This window comes from Mesoplodon densirostris, chromosome 7, assembly GCF_025265405.1.
Source record: "Mesoplodon densirostris isolate mMesDen1 chromosome 7, mMesDen1 primary haplotype, whole genome shotgun sequence".
Classification (NCBI taxonomy): domain Eukaryota; kingdom Metazoa; phylum Chordata; class Mammalia; order Artiodactyla; family Ziphiidae; genus Mesoplodon; species Mesoplodon densirostris.
The window spans coordinates 27,969,232-27,996,993 of NC_082667.1; the positions used below are offsets into that span (position 1 = coordinate 27,969,232).

Consider the following 27,762-nt stretch of genomic DNA (forward strand, 5'->3'; position numbering starts at 1 on the left):
ATTGAGCTGCATGAGCTGCCTGTATATTTTGGAGATTAATCCTTTGTCAGTTGCTTCGTTTGCAAATATTTTTTCCCATTTTGAGGGTTGTGATTGGCTGTTTTTCCCAATCTAAGAGAAATAGATATTTTATATACTTTTAATGTAGTGTTACTTTATATAATATATTCATATAAAGGTGTCACACTTCTATTATCTATAGATGTTTAATTATATGACAAAATTTCCAAGGATATCAAACTGCATTTCTATTTCCTGTCAGAATCTACCTTACTCTGAAATACCAAGCTCAAGCATCCAAAATATGTACATATACTGATTGTCTGCTCCATCCATTCTATCTTTCATATTTCTGAAAAAACTCCAGGTGGATGGGACCTTGTTTGTCTTGTTCACTACTTTATCCCCATGGATGCCTAGAATAGTACTTGCAATAAATATTTGTTGATTGAATAAATTATTCAATCACCATTTAAACCTTGACTTAGAGTCTGCAGGGAAGGCACTGGTCATAGTCGAGAGGAAGTTGATGTATGATGTTAAAAAGAGTCATGTTACAACAACGTGATGTTACTAAGACTTCAATGGCCATCTGACTTCAGCCAAGGTTCCTAACCTGTCTAAGCTGTGAGAAGATCCTGTCCAACCTGTAAGAAGATCCTGTCCATGTTGTTCATAAAAAGAGGCAGAAAGCTTAAGATTTCTATTACTTCGATGGACTTGTGTACCTTAGTTTTTGTAGCCTGATCTCTGTTCAAATTCTCAGTTTTGGAGGTCTGTTGAAGTAACAATAGTGAAGGTGACAATTGTTGACATATAATGAGTGTCTACCATGTGCCAGCACTGGGTGAGCACATGTTATTGCTAATCCTCTGAATTTTTACAAATGAAGAAGCGAAGGCTGAGAAAGTTAGGACTTGACTAAGACCAAATAACTAATTGGGTCTATCTCCCTCCAAAGCCCAGGCTCTTTCTATCATTGAATGCTACTTTGTGCACAGTCTGCTTCTTAATTTTGACCCTATTTTAGAACTTCCATTGAATAAGCAGCAGAGCGTGGTGGTTAAGAGTATGGTACTTGGAAGGGAAACACTTAGATCTAAATCCTGCCACTCAAGTAGCTGTGTGATCTTGGGAAAGTCACTTAAATTTTCTGTCCCTTTTTCCTTATCTATAAAATGGAAATAATGATAGCACCAACAATATAGGATTATTATAAGGATTAAATGAGTTAATATTTGAAAAGATCTTAGGACTGCAACTGGCCTGTAGAAATCACTATGTAAGTTTTTATTAAACAAACTCACAGTTCCCTGGTTCTGTGTATGCATATGTCTTTGGTTAGCTTTGTAAGCATATGGTTTCCGCTTCTTACTCTCTTTTCTTAGCCTAAACATTGTGATCTTCCTTGCCAGTCTTTAAGAGTTATTTAGAGTTTTATCCACTATTTATATCATGACTGGTTTAAGCAAACTGTTAAGTTTTACATTTTCTCCTAAGTATTTTCATAAAAAACCAAATATATGGTCAGATGTCATGTTCAAAGAGCAAGGGAATAATTTATTTGTTTTTTCTTTTATAGCTCCACTGATATTAGGACCAGAAGACTACTATATGATAGCTAGGCAAAATTGTCTAGGGAAGAGACTGTGGTATAAGGTCACCAAAGTCTTATGTTTTCCTATTTCCATTTCAAAATAGGAAAAACCTTATGTTTTCCTATATCCACTTCAAAATAGTCTCTTTACTGGTATTTTAAAAAGCAGAATTTAAATTATATCTTTTTCAGTTTTACAAGAATTCAAATATATCTATAAAATACGAAAATTCAAATACTGCTTAATGTTCAGTGATGTACATAGGATGATTTGAAGTCTTCTGATAGTATTACTGCTCTTCCCTCAGAGGCTAGAGGAATCACTGTCACAAACATTCACAATAGGTTTGGAATCTCTTCTCTAAATAATAATGATGATCACTACCAAAACGGCCTTAGAAATTTTTTTCTTTCTTTTCTTTATTGCATAGGCACCTTTGCAATAAATTTTAAAATTACATATATACGTATATTTATTTCATAATTATTTTGGTTCTTAAATTTAGGTCTTTGATTCATTCTGAATTAATTTTTGTATATAGTGTGAGGTAAGGGTCCAAACTTCATTCTTTTGCGTGTAGCTATCTAGTTGTCCCATGCCATTTGTTGAAAGGTTATTCTTTTCTTATGAATGGTCTTGGCACCCTTGTTGAAATTTTGTTGACCATAGATGTATGGGTTTATTTCTAGACTGTCAATTCTATCCCATTGTTTTATATGTCTATTCTTATTCGAGTACTCAAGTACTCCCTGGAGACCTCCAAATTTCAATTACATCTGCTATATTTCTGTTAATGTAATTAAATGTAAAGTTCTCACAGACCTTTGGAGTGTCACCAAGCATAGTCCCTGTTTCTTTGATTTGCTTGAATATGTCATATAAGTTCAGACCTCAGTTGTGAAACAGGGATAATGCTTAACATATCCAAGGACAGGAGCTTAATTCACATGAATCCTTCAAGTCCTTTCTATTTAGCTCTAAGGTTAAAGATTTGAGATTTACTAGCTTTGAGAGAATGAGTTCCAGAATACAAATCTGTTAGATATTGTAGTAGAATTTTGTCATAATATGGTTCTAGAATCTGATTTTCTGGGTTCAAATTATGGTTTCTCAAGTATTTAACCTTGATCTAATTTCTGAATTTCTCTATACCTCAGTTTCTTTATAGGTAAAATGGAGATAATAGCATTTACATAAAAATTTTATAAGAATTGGTAAGTCTTGACTTAGTGTTTTTTATTTGCCAGTTGCTCTCATTATTGTTATAATTGCTACTTCTTAGAGAAGTAAAACAGAGCTCAAAACTTCTCTGCTATAATTCATTCCAAATCAAAGTGTTTTAGTATGTACATTAGAAAAAATGATTTCAGTGATTTTAGTTACTTTGACTTTCACATTCCATTCATTGCAGCAGGTATTTCAGTTATATTATTTCTACTATCATGTTATAGTGTATGTGTACATATATACATACATACTGTGGAAACAGTCCCAAACTTGCCCCTTGAACACTCTTAAGAACTTTTTTGAACCAATGAGGAAATCTTACAAAGACCCCTCGTTCTCTGGGGAGACGCCTCTTTTTATGAGAGTGTAACTTCAGGAGAAATATATATAGAAACAAGGAGGGAAGATGGGGACTAGTCCTATTCAGATCAGCTTTTTTTTCAATTTTTTTTTTTACTGTGGTAAAGTACATATAGTGTAAAGTTTACCATTTTAACCATTTAAAAAAAATAAATTTATTTATTTATTTATGTTTGGCTGCATTGGGTCTTCATTGCTGCACATGAGCTTTCTCTAGTTGTGGCAAGCGGGGGCTACTCTTCATTGTGGTGGCTTCTCCTGTTGCAGAGCACGGGGTCTGGGCCCGTGGGCCTCAGTAGTTGTGGCATGCGGGCTCCGTAGTTATGGCATACGGGCTGTAGAGTGCAGGCTCAGTAGTTGTGGTGCACAGGCTTAGTTGCTCTGCGGCATGTGGGATCTTCCTGGCCCAGGGCTCAAACCCGTGTCCCCTGCATTGGCAGGTGGATTCTTAACTACTGTGCCACCAGGGAAGCCCTTAACCATTTTAAAGTGTACAGTTCAGTGGTATTAAACACATTCATAATGTTGTGCTACCATCACCACCAGCCATCTCCAGAACTCTTTGCATCTTGTAAAACTGAAACTCCATACCCATTAAAATAATAACTCTCATTCTCTCCCACCCCCAGCACCTGGCAACTACCATTCTATTTTCTGTCTCCATAATTTTGACTACTCCAAGTATGTCATATAACTGTATTCACAGTATTTGTCTTTCAGTGACTGACTTATTTCACTGAGCCTAACGTTCTCAAGATTTATCCTTGTAGCACATGTGAGAACTTCCTTCCCTTTTTTTTTTTTTTTCATACGCGGGCCTCTCACTGTCGTGGCCTCTCCCGTTGCGGAGCACAGGCTCCAGACGCGCAGGCTCAGCGACCATGGCTCACGGGCCCAGCCGCTCCGCGGCATGTGGGATCTTCCCAGACCGGGGCACGAACCTGTGTCCCCTGCATCGGCAGGCGGACTCTCAACCACCGCGCCACCAGGGAAGCCCCTTCCTTCCTTTTTAAGGCTGAATAATATCTTGTTGTGTGGATATGCCACATTTTGCTTATCTATTCATCTGTCAGTGAACAGTCAGGTTGCTTCTACATTTTAGCTGTTGTGAATAATGCTGCTATACATGGGTGTAAAAATATCTCTTCAAGATCTATATTCAGATTAGCTTTATGATCAACGACAAGATATGACAGCAAAATCAACCTCATGTCACAATGATACTAGCAAGTTCACAATAAATCAAAGAAAAAAATAATAAAATTAGTGAAGATGAAATTACCACATACTCACTGTATATCAAAACCACAAGTACTAGAGAATTGAATAATCTAAAAGACATCTTGCTGCTCCGGCATTTCAAGCATCTTTAGTCTCTTTTATCCAAATGGCATATGAAAATAATTTACCGGGTTCATAAAGCACTTATAAACTGCTCTTCAGTATAAACCACGAGTTAGGAGAAAGTAGTTTTGGAAAGTTCTTACCTGGATAAGGTGTGTTGGCACTGTGATGATACAGGCTGAAAGAGAGGTTCGGAGAAGACCACGGAGCATATAGAGGAACTTTGTAAGACTGAAATTGCTGTCACAGTTTTCTGTCCAGCAAATGTCATCTCCCCACAAAGGTGAACCAAGATTCTGGATTCCTATTCTTAAAATGTTTTTCTGTTTTTTCTAAGGGAAAGTGAGAGGGAGGTAAACACATTAAGTTTTATTAAACAACAGGATACCTACCTCTTTTACTTTTATCTGCCGGTTCTTATTTTTATTCAAAACAGATCAGGGAGTTAATGTCAACAGACGTAGTAAAAAGTTTTATGTATTATCAATAATAAGGCAATATAAAGGAAACCTTTTAGACGACAAGACTATAAAAAAATAGCAGAACTGTTGTTTTGTTTTTTCTACTGGAAAATTTGAAGAGTATCACAAGCCTCAAGCTTTTGTTTCTAAATCTTAATGGTGCCTAAGAATTATGTTTGAGGCAATTAAAGTAATACATAACAAATCACAGGTAATAATAAAGAGAATCTAAACTAGAATGCTTACAAACCATTCTTACAAAACTCTGTCTTTCAATAAATTACAGAGTGCTCAATATTTCTCAGATAAATTCTATCATGTCCACCGCCTACTATTTTGTTTGAAAGAAGTTTAAAAATGTATTTTATGGGGTTTAGCATTTTACACTTGCCTCTATTTTTTCTTCTTGAAGCTATTTTTATGATAATAATTTGACACTTTTAATAAAACTTAACAGGTGAATGTTTAGAACTTGATCCCATTGACATTAAGGTCATAATAATAGTGAATGATATTTCTTGGGAAAAGAGTATTGAAAAACCATTAAATAAAACCTAAAATGATTGTCAATAAATGTTTGCCAGCAGATGTGTTTATAATAAATTCTACTGTTTGGGTTATTCTAACTGAACAAATGTTTTGCAAATGCTTTCCTTAGTAATTCAGCAAAATTTCCAGGCAAAGGAAGGAGGTCTTAGCAAAACCTGGCACATGGAAATAACTGGAAAATCATTATTACAATTCTAACAGGGAAAATAAGACTATTCTCCCAAAGCGAAGATTTGGAACATGCCACTTTAGATGTGATTTCTGATGAAACAAGATCCTAAAATATATATATCACTTGCTGTTGCTATAAAATACCACTAATAAAATTTATTAGCCAACTAATTATTGCTCAATACAACATATATATATATATATATATATATATATATATATATATATACACATACACACAATATATAATATCTCCCTGATATTAGACACACAAGTGATTTTTTGTATTCTTTTTCAAGGAGAATTTGTTGACAAAACAAAGTAGGGAAAATGAATAAAATGTTGAAATGTTAGAACAGGAAAGACTACGGGGACAATAGTAAGATGCGTAAGATACAGACTTAAAGTCTGCATTGTGAAGCTAAGTAGATGTATGATTTTGGGTAAGACAAGTAATTACTTAGGCCTTAGTTTTCTCATCTCTAAAATAAAAAGTATAGAATAGAACATTGCTGTATGAGACCATATAATTCTTCAAATATATAAAGTGACACAATGGCCTGGATAAAAATGTGAGAATGAGATTTTAAAAAGAGGAATTTAGTCTAAGAACATTTGATAAAAACTTTCTGACTTCTAGGACCTAAAGCACAAAGACAATATCAAGGCAGTTGGTCCAATTTTCTTTTCTGGTTGCCTTGAGGTTATGATGACAACCACCTAAGATACCATATGTGGTGATCCTCAACAGTCCATAAAAATTATTTTCTTTTTATTTCTGCATTACTTGAATAAAATGAAGTAATATTATGTACCATGGTATATGTTAGAAGTATAAATAAATTTCCAATGAGTTCCTATATCTGTGAAATATGGTAGGTTATTCATTTTTATGTATTACTTAGAAACTCAGAATTTAAACAAAATGGCAAGATTAAGGTTCATTTTTCTCATCCTTAAACTTGTTATCTTATGAACTGTAGCTTAAGTTAGATTCCTAACAGAAAGAGCAACCTGGAAAAAAAAGAGAGAAAATTCCCCCCCGCCCCAAATCTAGATATTAGAATGAAATCTGATGGTAACAGGAGAGCAGCCTCATATTGTTTACCCTGTCAACATTTCAGAAACTAAAGGTCAGCTGTATTTTAACCCACAGTCACCATTACCTACTACTGCTGTATCAAAAAGTTTACACAAGTTTTTAACAAAAATGCTGTCAGGTGCAGAATCAGGAGAACCACAATTTAGTGACTTTGACAGTTACACTGATATACACATATAGAAAGAATGAAAATATTAAGCCAGAGAATTAATGAGTGATAAGATATTTAAGTGAAGTATGTACACAGCACATTAGAACATAATTGAGCATAATACTTCAACCCAGGAATACATTTATATTTTAAAAAATATGACAGTATTGTAAAAACAAAGGCTGAGTTACAAATTTCCTGTGTTGTTTGGGACATATAATTCCTTGCTACACCATATAATAATGGGGCATACTGTAAGGCGTAATAAAATTAAAAAAATAAATGTTTGCCGACAGCTGAACAATAAATAAATTTATTCCTATGAGAAGATCTAAAATATTTAATCTGGTACCCTAAGTAAAATCAATGTTCAAATTTCATTTATTGTATTATTTCTTAGATATCTGAAAATCAAAAATTAAAAATAAAATTATGACAGCGATTTGTAAATGTTTCCACTCCAAGTATCTTTACGGATGAGCTACAATACTTTACTTACTACTGTTATTAATTATATGGTAGTATATAATATTCTGTTCCTTAGAGTCTATTTCTATTTGTTGCCTCCAAGTAGTTTAGTTCATTTCAAAATGTAGTGATAGAGAAAGTAAGATGAAAATATCCTTTTAAAAAGTAGGATTTATTTCAGTGTCAGAATATTACTTTGACTCGGGAATATTTTTTGAAGTAGTTCCTGATAGATGCATTTCTGTGGCTTCTGGAAGTAATCTAAAGTTTCTGAGGCAGATTTATAGACTAGGTAATTTAGCAAATGATGCAATCCATAATTTAAAATATGGAAATTCATTAACTATATTTTAGTTCTAATAAAATTGGAAATATATATTTATAATAACTTATTGGTATATTTAATTTAATTAAAAATTTGTTTTTAGCATTCCTGGTACTCACTATAAAAATGTCTGTCTCAACCCTGTTTAATCTTTATGAAGGTCAAAAGTTATAGAACCTCTGGTTCAGAGACCCAAACCAGTTTGTTGTCTATCAATGTTCATGAAATAAAAATTGTTTACTGAAAAAAATTGAAATAAAATAAAATAAAATAAAATATTGTTTACTGAAAACAGTGTCGATTCATAGTCAAATAAACAAGTAAGAAAACAAACCTTTCATTCTATTCCAATAATAGCTTTTTAAGGGTCCTTCGGATGTGTGTGTGTGTGTATACATATCCATATATGTAAGTATAAGGGTATCTCTTTGTTACTGCCTTTGCTTTTTTGCATTCTATAAAATTTCTTGCTCTTAGAAGATGTGTCATCATTCTACAAGAGCAGCAGCTCTGCACACTGTACCACAGGAACTGTTATGACATGCTTGTTTCCATAGTTACCAGGGCAAGTGGGGAGAGGTGTCTGTCAGGGACCAATTACCTCTCCAGACGGGCACTGCCACCAAAGAGAAGACATGGTGCCCAGAAATCTTAGCTAGGACCAAAAATGGAACAACAATGAGCAAAATAAAACTGTACTAAATACCAAGGGCCATCACAAAAACTGTAACATACATGAAAAACCATCTATAAATGAATGTCTGTGCTTTGCCATACACACATAAGTATTTTCAACCTGCTATTAAACTGATAATTAAAACAAATTTTAAAAGTATTTAGTTTGCCATGGACAAAGTGTTAAATATAGCAATAAAGCTTATAAGAATATTTAAAAATCTATAATATAAATTAAGAGGAAATGTAGTTGATAATGCTGAAAATAAGACTTTTGGCTTTTTTTGTCTTCCTCAATAAAAATAATGGTGCTCTGGAAATAATTCTGCTAAAATAATATAAATGAAATGCAAAACTTTTAGCAGTAATAGCAATTAAAATCACTGAGGAAGAATTGTGAAAGGCATGATATCTAGAAATAAAATTTCCCTCATTTTGTTTAAGTTAAACTAACTGGAACATTTTTAATAGTAGGAATCCAGAGGAAGTTTTTAAAAATAGAGCTACAGAGAAATAGTTAACTTATAAAATGTTTTAATGTAGCAAATAAAAATGCATCTTTTATTCAATGAGACAACTCAAAGCATAATATAATAAATAAAATCTTGAAATAATTAATTCTTACTCATAAGATAATTTAACACTAAGGCCTAAATGACAGAAATATAAAAAATTTCGATAGAAAAGTACAAGTCTTGCAGATTTAACAGTAATTTTCAAACTGGTATTTATTAACTCCAGGTACTACAAATACATATTTAAAAATAATTAATGTGGACAATGTATGTGAACATCTTATGTGCATCCACTGAGAACTAAGCTAAAATTCTAAATACACATTTACAGTCAAACTAAGGCTGCCCGTGCTCTGCTTATTTACATCCCCTGTGCTTAGAAACAGCTTGTTCGCTGTTGATTATCGTAAGACCTACTGGGTCTACCCCTAGAGAGTTTAAAAACAGCATTACATACATGATTATAAAAAGGCTTTGAAGGTACTCAATACCTGGGGATTGGATCCATCAAATCCTTCCTCATAAATGATGTTCTGGATAAACTGCAGCAGCTTTATGTAGCCATGGTTCAAAGAACTGTTGATAAGAAGTGGTTCAAATGCATAAATGGGCTTATTACACAGGAAATGCAAACTGTAAGCTAAAACTTTAAATAAATAATTAAAAGATATACATTTATGAGACTATACTTAAATATAAGACAAAATAGTATAAGGCATTCTAAAATAAAAAGTCAGTACATCCATGGAATAAGTTGCAATGCCCTATAGTAACTAGCTCAATGTTCTTGACATCATGGGAAGATAAAAATCTGTGGAGACTGAGATGACTTAATTATGTCAGGCTTAGTTACCTCCAAGAAAATTAATGATTTAATGAAGCAACCTAAAAGATGAAGCCACTATAGCTTTTCAGAAGTAATCATAGATAATTAACACATAGTTAATGAACTGCTATGCCAAGTACACCTGAATCAATGTCCTGATCACCTGAGCTCATCTTCTATCAAAGTTTTAATATTCTTAGAACAAATCGTTAATAATAATATTACTTCAAAAACAACTTTTTAAGAAAAATGAAGACAAGTGAATATAAACTCCACTTCTGTCTGTAAAAAAAAGACAATAAGACAAATGCATGAATTTAAGAAGATAAACTGTTTCCCACATGAATATTAGCATTAATGTTACTATTTCAAAATATTTTACAAGTGCTATGAAACATAACAAAAATTTAGTAAGAGTGAAGAAAATCTGCTTTAACATTAACTGAATTTAAGATTCTTCATAATGGACAACCTGTGTGCTATATCTGAACATTAAATGTCATGATAATGAAATTCTGGAATATTGCAATTTCATCAAAATTGAAGTGCCTAATACTGTAAAAGCTGCAGGGGATTTTAAAAATACAAAAGTATCGGGACTTCCTTGGTGGCGTAATGGTTAAGAATCTGCCTGTCAATGCAGGGGACACAGGTTTGAGCCCTGGTCCGGGAAGATCCCACATGTTGCAGAGCAACTAAGCCTGTGCACCACAACTACTGAGACTGCACTCTAGAGCCTGCGAGCCACAAATGAGCCCTCGTGCCACAACTCTTTTTTTTTGCGGTACGCGGGCCTCTCACTGTTGTGGCCTCTCCCGTTGCAGAGCACAGGCTCCGGACGCGCAGGCTCAGCGGCCATGGCTTACGGGCCCAGCCGCTCCGCGGCATGTAGGACCTTCCCGGACCGGGGCATGAACCCGCGTCCCCTGCATCGGCAGGCGTACTCTCAACCACTGCGCCACCAGGGAAGCCCCTGCCACAACTCTTGAAGCCTGCGCACCTAGAGCCCAGGCTCTGCAACAAGAGAAGCCACCACAATGAGAAGCCTGCACATGGCAACGAAGAGTAACCCCTGCTAGCCGCGACTACAGAGTGCCCAAGTGCAGCAATGAAGACCCAATGCAGCCAAAAATAAATAAATAAATTTATAAAAAAGGAAAAAATACAAAAGTATTTGCTTTACTGTGATCCTAAGTAAAGTGATCATATAGGCAGAAGTGCCCGCCATAAAGAAAAAAGGAAATATAATTTGAAGCATTCAGGTAACATTAAAGAATGTAAGTTAGGAAATGTAGCAAACTGCTTAAATTAATGTGTGCAAATCAACGGCAAGTGGTTCAGCAAAAAATATATGCTCATCTCTGTAAACATTTTATAGAACAGTCGCACCCAGTCCAAAAAAGTACCTCTCTAACAGCAACAAAAAGAGAAAACCAAGAGAAAAGAAAGGTGTTCTGGGGGCTTCCCGGGCTTCCCGGGGGCTTCCCTGGTGGCGCAGTGGTTGAGAGTCCGCCTGCCGCTGCAGGGGACGCGGGTTCGTGCCCTGGTCCGGGAAGATCCCACATGCCGTGGAGCGGCTGGACCCGTGAGCCATGGCCGCTGAGCCTGCGCGTCCGGAGCCTGTACTTCGCAACGGGAGAGGCAACAACAGTGAGAGGCCCGCGTACGGCAAAAAAGTGTTTTGTGCAAAACAAGCATTACTCCAACTGAAGGATTTGGCAGTACAGTTATTTCTCATACACTTATTTCTCCATTTTCAATAAAAATACAATGGATTTCAAGACCACATTTTTCTACTTTTGTGAGGAAATGTGTCTATAAACAATGATATTCTGTAAGGACAACGATGTGACTATTTCACATCTTAACACGTATTTGTCCTGGCTAGCTCAACTTATAGAACACAGCGTTGCTGTTTGAACACAGCAGATTCAATCCCTATCTGGGTCAGTTAGCTTTGCACAGGGGCTAAAATCTGCTCCAAGGTCCCAGATTATGAAATGAATTCCAGCCAACCATTTGACGAATGTCATATGGGTTAAAGGAGGGTGGATCAAAAACATATCCAGTGTTTCCTAATCTACCAATAATGAATCTACCTAAGACCATTATTATTTCATATGTTCAAAAAGTTTCTTAAGCATTTTTCCCTCTGCCCCCCAGTTGTTCACTAATAAAATCTGCCTTAAGTATTTGGTAGTAAATTTGCTATCTAAAGGCATACTACTAAATACCACATACATAAGTTACTTCTTAGTTTTTTAGTTGCCACCATTTATCCATTTCATCTTGTCACAGCTGGTTAAGATAACTATAGTAGGTCTAAGATTCTCTTCAATGGTTTGAGGGCAGTTGTTCTCTTGATATAAGAACAAAAACAAGACATAAAGCAAAATATGTCTTAGTCTCTTTCCTTATTTCATATTGACATAAACAACCCAATCACTAACAGTGATTAGAACTTTATAATAAAGTAAATTTTCTGATCTAGTTAGATTTCTAGGAAAATGAACACTTGGATGACAAAATAAATAGGAAAAAAAATCAATATGTATACTGAGAATATTCATTTTTGGATACATGGGATTAGAACTTTTAAAACGGAACTAGTTTATATGGTATTAATATTAAAATACTAAGTATTGTTAATCTCCATGAGATAAATTTCCTTGTCAACAATATTTATAGTAATATTTTTTTTTGCTGAAAGTAAATATCTTGTCACCTAAATTTTTTTTTTTATTAAATCCCTTTAATTTTGAGGATGTTGCCTTTTTGTTTGTTCAGTAGTCTAGTAACTCATAAAACAGGAGTTGTCAAGAAGGAAACCCAGTTACAAATATGACTCTGGCTTCCTTATTAATGTTTCCAAACATTTCACAAAGGTTAGGTTATCATAGTGTTTACAACATATCTCAAAGGCAGCACATTTCAAATCACATATTTTATTTTGCCTGATTTTCATAATTTTCAATAACTTTCATAGTAAAATTATCTATCTTGAAATTCTAAAATATCATTTAAACTATAACAGTACAAAGAATATAAAAAATTATTAGAATTTTAATTTTTACCTTTAAAATATTAAGCAGTTAAAACCCTCTTTAGTTAAAAAAATAAAATTGACCATGTGCATTATTATTGTGCATTATTATTCATGTATCTGCTATTATATTACCATGTTGACAGGAATGAATTCCGTTATATTAATATACAAATATGGATAAAAGGGATTCAATCACCCAATGTAAACCTATATTCTGATGACCAAGTTTAAGATGTTTTAAAAAGTTGACAGAAAAAATGAGACTTTCATGCCTATCAATATCCCTCCTCCCCTGATTTTCAGTAAGAGGTCTAATGGATATCTGCATCAGAGACTTTTAATTTACATCAACAAATGGCATTGGTTTTCCTGTGAAAGGTAATTCTGTCATTCAGTCTCATTAAGAAAGATAAAAAACATTACTATAAGATAAAGAATCAGATGTACACCTGGAAAAGAAATCAAGTAGATAATGAATAACAGATAATTACCTTGCAGTTTCTCAGTGAACAAAGGAATACTTATAAAAGTATCAATGTGATCAAAGAATAAATGTAATAACAACAACAAAAAAACTTAGGTAACAGGAGACAAGATTTCATTTGTGAAAAAATAAATTAAAAAAATAAAATTAGTATATGTGAAATTAACTAGTTGATAAGTGAAAACTTAACTCATAGAAAATAAGCTCTGGAAGATGGCGGAAGAGTAAGACGCGGAGATCACCTTCCTCCCCACAGATACACCAGAAATACAGCTACACGTGGAACAACTCCTACAGAACACCTACTGAACGCTGGCAGAAGACCCCAGACCTCCCAAAAGGCAAGAAACTCCCCACATACCTGGGTAGGGCAAAGCAGAGAGATTCCCGCACAGAGGAGCGGGGCCGAGCGGCACTCACCAGCCCGAGAGGCTTGTCTGCTCCCCCGCCGGGGCGGGCGGCGCTGGAGCTGAGGCTCGGGCTTCGGTCAGAGCGCAGGGAGAGGACTGGGGCTGGCGGCGAGAACTCAGCCTGAAGGGGGCTAATGTGCCACAGCTAGCCGGGAGGGAGTCCGGGAAAACTCTGGAGCTGCCGAAGAGGCAGGACACTTTTTCTTCCCTCTTGGTTTCCTGGTGCGCGAGGAGAGGGGATTAAGAGCGCCACGTAAAGGAGCTCCAGAGACGGGTGCGAGTCGCGGCTGAAAGCGCGGAGCCCAGAGACGGGCGTGGGACGCTGGGGCTGCTGCTGCCGCCGCCAAGAAGCCTGTGTGCAAGCGCAGGTCACTGTCCACACCGCCCTTCCGGGAGCCTGTGCAGCCTGCCACTGCCGGGGTCCCGGGATCCAGGGGCGGCTACCCTGGGAGAACGCACGGCGCGCCTCGGGCTGGTGCAACGTCACGCCGACCTCTGCCGCTGCAGGCTCGCCCCGCACTCCGTGCCCCTCCCTCCCGCCTGGCCTGAGTGAGCCAGAGTCCCCGAAGAGGCTGCTCCTTTAACCCTGTCCTGTCTGAGCGAAGAACAGACGCCCTCCGGCGACCTACACTCAGAGGCGGGGCCAAATCCAAAGCCGAGACCCAGGAGCTGTGAGAACAAAGAAGAGAAAGGGAAACCTCTCCCAGCAGCCTCAGAAGCAGCGGATTAAAGCTCCACAATCAACTCCATGTACCCTGCATCTGTGGAATACATGAATAGACAACAAATCATCCCAAATTGAGTAGCCAGGAGTCAGTGCTGTGCCTCTGAGGTGGGAGAGCGAACTTCAGGACACTGGTCCACAAGAGACCTCCCAGCTCCACATAATATCAAACGGCGAAAATCTTCCAGAGGTCTCCATCTCAACAACAGCACCCAGCTTCACTCAACGACCAGCAAGCTACAGTGCTGGACACCCTATGCCAAACAACTAGCAAGACAGGAACACAACGCCACCCATTAGCAGAGAGGCTGCCTCAAATCAAAAAAAGTCCGCAAACACCCCAAAACACACCACCAGATGTGGACCTGCCCACCAGAAAGACAAGATCCAGCCTCATCCACCAGAACACAGGCAGTAGTCCCCTCCACCAAGAAGCCTACACAACCCACTAAACCAACCTTAGCCACTGGGGACAGACACCAAAAACAATGGGAACTACGAACCTGCAGCCTGCTAAAAGGAGACCCCAAACACAGTAACATAAGCAAAATGAGAAGACAGAAAAACACACAGCAGGAGAAGGAGCAAGATAAAAACCCACTAGACCTAACATATGAAGAGGTAATAGGCAGTCTATCTGAAAAAGAATTCAGAATAATGATGGTAAAGATGATCCAAAATCTTGGAAATAGAATAGACAAAATGCAAGAAACACTTAACAAGGACCTAGAAGAACTAAAGACGAATCAAGCATCGATTAAAAACACAATAAATGAAATAAAAAATACTCTAGATGGGATCAATAGCAGAATAACTGAGGCAGAAGAACGGATAAGTGAGGTGGAAGATAAAATAGTGGAAATAACTGCTGCAGAGCAAAATAAAGAAAAAAGAATGAAAAGAACAGAGGACAGTCTCAGAGACCTCTGGGACAACATTAAACGCACCAACATTCGAATTATAGGGGTTCCAGAAGAAGAAGAGAAAAAGAAAGGGACTGAGAAAATATTTGAAGAGATTATAGTTGAAAACTTCCCTAATATGGGAAAGGAAATAGTTAATCAAGTCCAGGAGGCACAGAGAGTCCCATACAGAATAAATCCAAGGAGAAATACGCCAAGACACATATTAAACAAACTGTCAAAAATTAAACACAAAGAAATCATATTAAAAGCAGCAAGGCAAAAACAACAAATAACACACAAGGGAATCCCCATCAGGATAACAGCTGATCTCTCAGCAGAAACTCTACAAGCCAGAAGAGAGTGGCAGGACATAATTAAAGTGATGAAGGAGAAAAACCTGCAACCAAGATTACTCTACCCAGCAAGGATCTCATTCAGATTTGATGGAGAAATTAAAACGTTTACAGACAAGCAAAAGCTGAGAGAGTTCAGCACCACCAAACCAGCTTTACAACAAATGCTAAAGGAACTTCTCTAGGCAAGAAACACAACAGAAGGAAAAGAACTACAATAACGAACCCAAAACAATTAAGAAAATGGGAATAGGAACATACATATCAATAATTACCTTAAATGTAAATGGACTAAATGCTCCCACCAAAAGACACAGACTGGCTGAATGGATACAAAAACAAGACCCATATATATGCTGTCTACAAGAGACCCACTTCAGACCTAGAGACACATACAGACTGAAAGTAAGGGGATGGAAAAAGATATTCCATGCAAATGGAAACCAAAAGAAAGCTGGAGTAGCAATTCTCATATCAGACAAAATAGACTTTAAAATAAAGACTACTAGAAGAGACAAAGAAGGACACTACATAATGATCAAGGGATCAATCCAAGAAGAAGATATAACAATTGTAAATATTTATGCACCAAACATAGGAGCACCTCAATACATAAGGGAAATATTAACAGCCATAAAAGGAGAAATCGACAGTAACACAATCATAGTAGGGGACTTTAACACCCCACTTTCACCAATGGACAGGTCATCCAAAATGAAAATAAATAAGGAAACACAAGCTTTAAATGATACATTAAACAAGATGGACTTAATTGATATTTATAGGACATTCCATCCAAAAACAACAGAATACACATTTTTCTCAAGTGCTCATGGAACATTCTCCAGGATAGATCATATCTTGGGTCACAAATCAAGCCTTGGTAAATTTAAGAAAATTGAAATTGTATCAAGTATCTTTTCCGACCACAATGCTATGAGACTAGATATCAATTACAGGAAAAGAGCTGTAAAACATACAAACACATGGAGGCTAAACAATACACTACTTAATAACGAAGTGATCACTGAAGAAATCAAAGAGGAAATTAAAAAATACCTAGAAACAAATGACAATGGAGACACGACGACCCAAAACCTATGGGATGCAGCAAAAGCAGTTCTAAGAGGGAAGTTTATGGCAATACAATCCCACCTTAAGAAACAGGAAATATCTCGAATAAACAACCTAACCTTGCACCTAAAGCAATTAGAGAAAGAAGAACAAAAACATCCCAAAGTTAGCAGAAGGAAAGAAATCATAAAAATCAGATCAGAAATAAATGAAAAAGAAATGAAGGAAATGATAGCAAAGATCAATAAAACTAAAAGCTGGTTCTTTGAGAAGATAAACAAAATTGATAAACCATTAGCCAGACTCATCAAGAAAAAAAGGGAGAAGACTCAAATCAATAGAATTAGAAATGAAAAAGGAGAAGTAACAACTGACACTGCAGAAATACAAAAGATCATGAGAGATTACTATAAGCAACTCTATGCCAATAAAATGGACAACCTGGAAGAAATGGACAAATTCTTAGAAATGCACAACCTGCCAAGACTGAATCAGGAAGAAATAGAAAATATGAACAGACCAATCACAAGCACTGAAATTGAAACTGTGATTAAAAATCTTCCAACAAACAAAAGCCCAGGACCAGATGGCTTCACAGGCGAATTCTATCAAGCATTTAGAGAAGAGCTAACACCTATCCTTCTCAAACTCTTCCAAAATATAGCAGAGGGAGGAACACTCCCAAACTCATTCTACGAGGCCACCATCACCTTGATACCAAAACCAGACAAGGATGTCACAAAGAAAGAAAACTACAGGCCAATATCACTGATGAACATAGATGCAAAAATCCTCAACAAAATACTAGCAAACAGAATCCAACAGCACATTAAAAGGATCATACACCATGATCAAGTGGGGTTTATTCCAGGAATGCAAGGATTCTTCAATATACGCAAATCAATCAACGTGATACACCATATTAACAAACTGAAGGAGAAAAACCATATGATCATCTCAATAGATGCAGAGAAAGCTTTTGACAAAATTCAACACCCATTTATGATAAAAACCCTGCAGAAAGTAGGCATAGAGGGAACTTTCCTCAACATAATAAAGGCCATATATGACAAACCCACAGCCAGCATCGTCCTCAATGGTGAAAAACTGAAACCATTTCCACTAAGATCAGGAACAAGACAAGGTTGCCCACTCTCACCACTCTTATTCAACATAGTTTTGGAAGTTTTAGCTACAGCAATCAGAGAAGAAAAGGAAATAAAAGGAATCCAAATGGGAAAAGAAGAAGTAAAGCTGTCACTGTTTGCAGATGACATGATACTATACATAGAGAATCCTAAAGATGCTACCAGAAAACTACTAGAGCTAATCAATGAATTTGGTAAAGTTGCAGGATACAAAATTAATGCACAGAAATCTCTGGCATTCCTATATACTAATGATGAAAAATCTGAAAGTGAAATCAAGGAAACACTCCCATTTACCATTGCAACAAAAAGAATAAAATATCTAGGAATAAACCTACCTAAGGAGACAAAAGACCTGTATGCAGAAAATTATAAGCCACTGATGAAAGAAATTAAAGATGATACCAACAGATGGAGAGATATACCATGTTCTTGGATTGGAAGAATCAACATTGTGAAAATGACTCTACTACCCAAAGCAATCTACAGATTCAATGCAATACCTATCAAACTACCAATGGCATTTTTCACAGAACTAGAACAAAAAATTTCACAATTTATATGGAAACACAAAAGACCTCGAATAGACAAAGCAATCTTGAGAACGAAAAACGGAGCTGGAGGAATCAGGCTCCCTGACTTCAGACTATACTACAAAGCTACAGTAATCAAGACAGTACGGTACTGGCACAAAAACAGAAATATAGATCAATGGAACAGGATAGAAAGCCCAGAGATAAACCCACGGACATATGGTCACCTTATCTTTGATAAAGGAGGCAGGAATGTACAGTGGAGAAAGGACAGTCTCTTCAATAAGTGGTGCTGGGAAAACTGGACAGGGACATGTAAAAGTTTGAGATTAGATCACTCCCTAACACCATACACAAAAATTAGCTCAAAATGGATTAAAGACCTAAATGTAAGGCCAGACACTATCAAACTCCTAGAGGAAAACATAGGCAGAACACTCTATGACATAAATCACAGCAAGATCCTTTTTGACCCACCTTCTAGAGAAATGGAAATAAAGACAAAAATAAACACATGGGACCTAATGAAACTTCAAAGCTTTTGCACAGCAAAGGAAACCATAAACAAGACGAAAAGACAACCCTCAGAATGGGAGAAAATATTTGCAAATGAAGCAACTGACAAAGGATTAATCTCCAAAATTTATAAGCAGCTCACACAGCTCAATAGCAAAAAAACAAACAACCCAATCCAAAAAAGGGCAGAAGACCTAAATAGACATTTCTCCACAGAAGATATACAGACTGCCAACAAACACATGAAAGGATGCTCAACATCTTTACTCATTAGAGAAATGCAAATCAAAACTACAATGAGATATCATCTCACACCAGTCAGAATGGCCATCATCAAAAAATCTACAAACAATAAATGCTGGAGAGGGTGTGGAAAAAAGGGAACACTCTTGCACTGCTGGTGGGAATGTGAATTGGTACAGCCACTATGGAGAACGGTATGGAGGTTCCTTAAAAAACTACAAATAGAACTACCATATGACCCAGCAATCCCACTACTGGGCATATACCCTGAGAAAACCATAATTCAAAAAGAGACATGTACCAAAATGTTCATAGCAGCCCTATTTACAATAGCCCGGAGATGGAAACAACCTAAGTGTCCATCATCGGATGAATGGATAAAGAAGATGTGGCACATATATACAATGGAATATTACTCAGCCATAAAAAGAAATGAAATTGAGCTATTTGTAATGAGGTGGATGGACCTAGAGTCTGTCCTACAGAGTGAAGTAAGTCAGAAAGAGAAAGACAAATACTGTATGCTGACACATATATATGGAATTTAAGAAAAAAATGTCATCAAGAACATAGGGGTAAGACAGGAATAAAGACACAGACCTCCTAGAGCATGGACTTGAGGATATGGGGAGGGGGAAGGGTAAGCTGTGACAAAGTGAAAGAGCGGCATGGACATATATACACTACCAAACATAAGGTAGATAGCTAGTGGGAAGCAGCCGCATAGCACAGGGAGATCAGCTTAGTGCTTTGTGACCGCCTGGAGGGGTGGGATAGGGAGGGTGGGAGGGAGACGCAAAAGGGAGGGGATATGGGAACATATGTATATGTATAACTGATTAAATTTGTAAAATAAAAAAAAAAAAAAGAAAATAAGCTCTGGATTTGTTTCCGATTGTAATTATATCAACTGGCAAAGCGTCTGGCACATAATAAATACTCAAAATCTTTTGCATCACTGTCACAACATTTGACCATTATGGTAACTTTGTGAGGTAAGTATAGCCATTATCTTCATTTTATGGTTGAGAAAATTAAGACCCATCAGGGGCAAGTGATTTGGCCATGGCTATACAACAATTAAGTAACAGAAGTGGCACTTAAAATTCAAGTTTTCTAAAACTTTGAGTTAAGTTCTTTTGGTTAAACTAGAGTGAGATCTACAGTGAGATCAATATTCAATGAAAAGCCTGTGGGTTCAAATACACTCATGTCACTCAGATGAGGTTTGAACATGGCTCCATTCAATAAAGTCAAAGTATTCAGGTGTATAGTCTTAAGGAAGTATTTCTCTTTTAGTTGCACTGGTGAGAACTTCACCAATAGGCCTCATTAGTATTAACTTGGTGTATGGTTTATTAAGAAAATTCAATATTGAAAAGCATAAATTTACAAGTATACAAACTAGATACCAGTATAGCACAGTGGAAAGTATGCTTAAGATCTCAGTTCTGGTTCTATCTGTTCCAACAACTGTAGCAAAATGTGTGATGTGAGGCAAATTCTTTACTTTTTCTGTTCTGGGCTTCAAAATTTTCTCACCTGTAAACTTAAAATTATATGATTCAAGGATGATTTTTCTTTTCTTTTAAGAATGAGTTTTCTCATTAAAATGATTCATTACTGGGTTTTTAAAAATAAGAATTTCTGGTGCATTTAAGTATTGATTTAATTACTTGTTAGGAAGAGAAACTGTTATCACTACCAATTATGATTAATTTAAAGATGAAGGATTTTTGACATTATGCAAATCACTGAGAAAATATGATTTGTATTACTAAAAATCTATTTACACATATATTTCAGGTATTCATCTATGACACAGAGTGAGACATACTTATAAGGCAGTAGGCACAATATCAAATGTTTCAACTAACTGTAAAACAGTTTGCTGAGCTAAAGTTATATTAGCATATAATTTGCATGTGACTACAAAGACTGTGAAGTCTATTCACAAGTAATTTTCAAGTTAAAAATTCCATTATTATTACACTGAACGATGTCATTTATTGATTTTTCTTTTCTGATGCTTTTCGCCTGACAACGCTGGATTTGATTCTCTTCGCTATGGTTACTCAACTAAGAGAAGAATATACAGAGATGTAACATTAGGGGCACAAAGGAGGACTATGACCAGCACAAACCTCTGGAACACAGCTGGGAAAGTACTAAGATCATGAAGATGGAAGAATTGCATACATCCATGAAACAATCCACTGTCTGACAGGGACACTGTTGACAGTGGTTATGATCTTTCATGAAAAATAATTCAGTTCAATTACTCTAATTTCCTTTAATTATTGATATAAAAAAGTCACTAAATTTTGTCTCCTACTATCCATCATTATTGCTGTCATCTCTCCAACTCTGGGTCATTACTCATCTTTCAAACACCCTGGCCTTTCAGTTTCTTGACCTCCTCTCTTCCAATGATCTTGTCTCCATTCTACCTACAATGCTCATTCCCATGGTCATACCTTAGATCTTGTCATCATCAATAACTGCTACCCTTGTATAATCTCAATTCACACACTCCCTCCCCACAACCACCACTTTCTGTCTTTTCACTTAGAGTCCCATTTAACCAGAATAGTAGTTTTGCTGAGCAAGTGAGACAAAGCCAGAGAAGGACATGGAAGTGAAGATAAAAAAACTGACCATGGATCAAGATGGTTAATTAGTTGAAAGAGTGTATCAAGGCAGGTGATAGATGATAGGCAATGGTACAGAGGTCTCAGTAAAGTCAAATGCTCGCATAGGGGCTCCCGCATAGCTTATTTATTTTACACGTAGTAGTTTGTACTTCTTAATCCCCTATCCCTATCCTGCTCCTCCACCCTTCCCTCTCCTGACTAGTAACCACTAGTTTGTTCTCTATATCTGTGAGTCTCTTGCTGTTTTGTTATATTCATTCATTTGTTTTATTTTTTAGATTCCATGCATAAGTGATAACATATATTTGTCTTTCTCTGACTTATTTCACTAAGCATAATACTCTCCAGCTCCATACATGATGCTGCAAATGGCAAAATTTCATTCTTTTTTTAATGACTGACTAATATTCCATTGTATATGTATATCATATCTTCTTTATCCATTCATCTGTTAATGGATGCTTAGGTTGCTTTCATACCTTGGCTACTGTAAATAATCCTGCTATGAAGATTGGGGTGCATGTATCTCTTTGAATTAGTGTTTTCACTTATTAAGTCTTTTAAAACACTTTCAGGAGTGAGCTAAGTAATGTGGAAGGCAAAAGGAATATGGCCACAGTTCATGTGTGGGCATCTATTTAAGGAGGAATTGAACTCCCAATGGGTTTTTCTCAAAGTAAAGAATGGGATAGGGAAAAGAGAGCTGACTGTCCAGATTGAAAATATTTGCTCAAGTAGTTATATTTTTTTCCCAAAGGAGAAATAATTTTACTGATTCCTATAAGTGGTATGATGGCAAAAATGATAATGTACATTCTCACTTTTGATATACTTTCCTAGAATTGTTAACAATGTACACTTGTACAATTAACAAGAGTGACATGTGTTTCTTCACACTATCTTTAACACAAGGCATTATCATTTCAAATATCTGACAGATGAAAAATGGTATCTCTGGTTTTCGTTTACACTTCTTTGATTATTAGTTAGCTTTATTAGCTATTTCTATATCTTCTTTTGAGAACAGCATGTTGATATCTTTTGCCCATTTTGCATTAGGGCACTCAACTTGTTTTTACTAATTTAAAAATGGTCTTAATTTACTAAATATGTATATGTATATACATACATATACACATATATACACACATTTGTATTTTTTAAAATTTTGAAAGTCTCAAATTTATAGAAAAGTTGCACATATCGAAAAATATTTTTTCTCTGTTTCACTAGAGAATAAGTTGCTGACATGATGACCCATCACTTCTTAATAATTTAGAGTATGAGTCCTAGAATGTCCAAGAACTTTCCCCTAAATAATGATAATCTAACCACCTGACTTAGGATATTGATATAATTAGGAAACTGATCCTACCATAAAATCTTCAGACCCCATTCAAGTTTTGTCACCTGTCCTAGTATCATTCTTTATTGCAAAAGGACTGAATTCAGAATGATATGTTGCACCCAAGTTGTCTCTTCAGTCTCCTTCAATCTGGAAATTCCTTAGATTTTTCTTGACTTTTATGGTCTTGACACTTTTGAGGATTACAGGCAAGCTATTTGGTACAATATTCCCAATTTGGGTTTGTCTGAGGTTTCCTTATGATTAGATTTAAATTATGAGTAGTTGGTAGGAATATCGCAGAAGTGTTGCTGAGTTCTTCTCATTGTATGCTATCAGGTGATACATAATTTCAATTTGCCCCATTACTGGTGATGTTAATTTGATTAAGGTGATGCCTGCCAGGCTTCTCCACCATAAAATTATACTTTTCCCTTTGCAGTAGTCAATATTTTGTGGGGAGGTACTTTGAGGCTATGTAAATATCTTGTTCCTTAATAACTTACTCATTCATTCATTTATTTGTGCCTGTAAGTATTCATGGCTTCCTGTTTTATTAAATGGGTTACAATCCATTACTATATTTATATATTTTGATGCTCAAATTGCCTTTTCTTTAGCCAGTGGGAGTTCTTTTGAGCTGGCTTCTGTATCCTTTTGACATACCCTCATCATTCTTTAAGCATTTCTAAGCATAAAAAGATGTTACAAGTTTATTTTTTTCTTTCCTTTGAATCAAACATATCTCCAAAGAGTTCTGATTCCTTCAAGTGGAGAACCACTAGATATACTCACTGTTATTTCCCTACTCCAAGAGTTTAAGACAGTCACTTTAATTTTCCTCTATTACTTTTATAATTTTAATTTATTGTATTTAAATCTTTAACTCTTCGGAAATATAGTTTGATGTGAGATATAAGATAAAGATTTCACCATATTATCCTCAAATGATTATACTTTCCACACTTATTTGAAATCTCTCTCCATTATAAAAATGACGTTTGTTCATTATAAAAATTCAAATATACAAAACAGGACTTCTCTGGTGGCGCAGTGGTTAAGAATCCACCTGCCAATGCAGAGGACATGGGTTCGAGCCCTGGTCCGGGAAGATCCCACATGCCGCGGAACAACTAAGCCCGTGCGCCACAACTATTGAGCCTGTGCTCTAGAGCCCGCAAGCCACAACTACTGAGCCCGCCTGCCACAACTATTGAAGCTGGTGTGCCTAGAGCCTGTGCTCTGCAACAAGAGAAGCCACCGCAATGAGAAGCCCACACACTGCAACAAAGAGTAGCCCCTGTGCGCAGTGATGAAGACCTAATGCAGCCATAAATAAATAAATAAATAAATAAAACCAAATATACAAAACATACAAGGAATAGAAAAAAAAAATCCACCACCCAAAGTTGAACATTGTTAACAGTTTGATGAACATTCTTTCAGACATCTCTCTATGTCAATCCTTCCTTCTCTTACTGAGAAAAAATATTGTGGGATGTTAAGAAGTATGCTGATAAAAATGTTTTTGATTCTGAAAAGAGTATTTTACCAATAAACAAATATAAACTGGGTTATTATAACTACTTATTTGTTTAATTTTGGCATTTCTCTCATAGCCTTTTCTTTTTTTTTTTTTTTTTTTTTTTTTTTATATATGTATTTTTAATTTATTTAATTTATTTATTTTTGGCTGTGTTGGGTCTTTGTTGCTGTGTGTGGGCTTTCTCTAGTTGCGGCGAGTGGTGGCTACTCTTGGTTGCGGTGCGCGGGCTTCTTATCACAGTGGCTTCTCTTGTTGCGGAGCATGGGCTCTAGGCAGGTAGACTTCAGTAGTTGTGGCACTCAGGGTCAGTAGTTGTGGCTCACGGGCTCTAGAGCGCAGGCTCAGTAGTTGTGGCACACAGGCTTAGTTGTTCCGCGGCATGTGGGATCTTCACAGACCAGGGCACGAACCCGTGTCCCCTGCATTGGCAGGCGGATTCTTTTTTTTTTTTTTTTTTTTGCGGTATGCGGGCCTCTCACTGTTGTGGCCTCCCCCGTTGCGGAGCACAGGCTCCGGACGCGCAGGCTCAGCGGCCATGGCTCACGGGCCCAGCCGCTCCGCGGCATATGGGATCCTCCCAGACTGGGGCACGAACCCGTATCCCCTGCATCGGCAGGCGGACTCTCAACCACTTGCGCCACCAGGGAGGCCCTCTCATAGCCTTTTCAACACTGCTATATACTGAGTTTCACAGTATAAGAAGATTTAGCTTAGTCGTTCATGGGTTTATTTGACCAAATATCACTAAGTATATTTAAGAAACTAAATTAACATCTACTGAATTTGTGTTAGAAAAGAATTTGGGAAAAGCTATTTAAAATTCTATGTAAACAGGATTGTACTCTGTGTCCTATTAGTATAATCTGCTTTTTCGCTCTATTTTATCTTAGATGCTAAACTCAGTAACCACCCCAGGTCTCTCATGCAGAAAAAGCTGCTGCACAACCACTCCACTACAGCCACTGCTGCAGTCTCCACAGCTACCATCAGCCTTAGATCTTAATAAAAGCTACAGTGCCCACAACCCTCCAAAGGATAACTGGATTTCCTTTGGAGGGTGGTGGGCACTTGAGACTAACTAAGTAAAGTTGCAGCTTAGACTCCTTTCCTCAATATTTGGGAGATTTGGTTGGCATCCCCTTTGTTCTCCAGTGTCATTTTCAAACCACTCCTCCTCGCCTACTTTCTAGTAAAACAAAACACACAAAAAACTCCATTCCTTAAAAAAAAAATATTTAGCCAACCCCAATCATTCTCTTTTTAAGCTGCTGCCGTTATCAAGCTTCTGGACGTTTCCCTCTATCAGCTGAAGATGCTGTACCTGGTTTACAGTCCTAATTCAAACATCTTATTCTCAATCAACACTTCTAATCTTGGTAACTTGCTTTGTTCATTTACCCTCACTATTAAGATTAGTCCACTGCCAGTCTACTACCCTTTCTTTTTCTCCTCCCGTATCTGTTATCAATTCATTTTCTTTAGCCTAGAGTATGGGGTCCATCATTTTGTTCACCTTTTAATACTTCTCTGCTCTTTGTCCTCCTGCTGATGGCACCTGGCAAAACTTCAATCCTGTTTGCACCCAGGAATCAGCACAGATGCAAGAAAGTCACACAACCTGACAGACTGGTACCCCCATAAATATTTGTTACTTCTCCAGTCCGCGTATTCTTCCAGTCTGTGAAACAACCATTTCAAACCTTCCCCATTTAACCCAAACTCCTAAGAGGTAAGCAACTATTCCTTAGTGGATGATCCTGCCTATTATTCACTAAGTAAAGAGAAGACATCCATATTTTCAGTGTTACTCAAGACTCTGCCTACAACTGTATAAACCTATTTGTTTGCATCTACACTGTTCTCTTATGCTTCCTTTCCCTCCTTCCCTCCAGTGGAGGAAATGTTATTATATCTTCAAGGTCAGTCCTTCCACACCTGCTCTGAGGCACCTCCTGCCTTTTCCAGAAAATACTCTGACTATCCCCTAACATTTATTTGGTATTTCCTATGTATTAAGCAGTGTTCAAAGAGTATTACTTTTAGACCAATTTCATAGATAGGTAACAGAGGTAGTGAGTGGTTTAAGAATTTTCCTAAGGCATTTAGTAATCTGCCCAATGCCATATAGTTAGAAACTGCTGCTACCTCTTCGTCCATTCCCTTTTTAATGAATTTTTTCCCACTTACATTTAAACAGAACAAAACAGAAAAAAAAACCCAACCAAAAACAACCCCCCAAACCAAAACCAAAAAAAACCCACAACAACTTTTGTCACCCCAAATCTCTTCCAATTATTGCTTTTGCTCTGCCCCTTCATGAACAAATTTCTTAAAAGAATGGTATGACCCCTGCCTATCTCTCTGAACTCATCTTCCTGTAACCCTTGCTATCACTCACTCTGTTTCAGCAACATGGCCTTTCAGGTCCTTGAAAACACCAAGTTCTTTACTTTCTTACCACACCTGCTGTTCCCTCTTCCAAGAACACTTCTTGGCTTAGTGGTCTTTGTATGACAACCTTCTTATTTCTGATTCTTCAAGTCTCAGGTTCAGGTCTTCAGAAAGGCCTCATCTGAACACAACTCAAAGTTTATTTCCCCCACTCAATTTATGGAAAGTGTTCTTTGTCTTTGCATTACTTACCACAATTCATAATGGCATATATATGTTTGTTTACTTGGTTTTTAAAAAAAATTTGTGTGCTTTCTTGCTCAGTTGTAACCTATAAATGGTCAAGGATAACAACTGCTTTGTTTATTACAATAAACCTAGAGCTTAACATAATTCTAGGCTCATAAAAGGTACTCAGGGGCACACAAGGTGCTCACGTCAGAGAAGGTGTTCAATAAATACTGTTAGATATATGTTTATGTCTACTTATATCTGTAAGCAGTACCATCCTAGTTCTAATGTCTGAAAAGCATTCTTGATATTCCCTTCACCCTTTTCCCCAATCTCAATGAATTCAAGAGATCAGAGAGGTAGCTAGCAATAAGATTAGGTAAGGAC

At 36.7% G+C, this 27,762-nt stretch overlaps 1 protein-coding gene across 2 annotated transcripts in view; it reads right to left on the minus strand.

Annotated features, from left to right (window-relative positions):
- ELP4 (elongator acetyltransferase complex subunit 4) overlaps nucleotides 1-27,762 on the minus strand; it is a 243,868-nt gene that overhangs the window by 150,869 nt on the left and 65,237 nt on the right. For both annotated transcript variants that reach the window (XM_060104001.1, XM_060104002.1), the window contains exons 6-7: nucleotides 9,438-9,522; nucleotides 4,673-4,861 (exon numbers count right to left, since the gene is read on the minus strand). In XM_060104001.1, coding sequence (XP_059959984.1) covers nucleotides 4,673-4,861; nucleotides 9,438-9,522 — 274 coding nt within the window. The remainder of the gene's footprint in view (nucleotides 1-4,672; nucleotides 4,862-9,437; nucleotides 9,523-27,762) is intronic.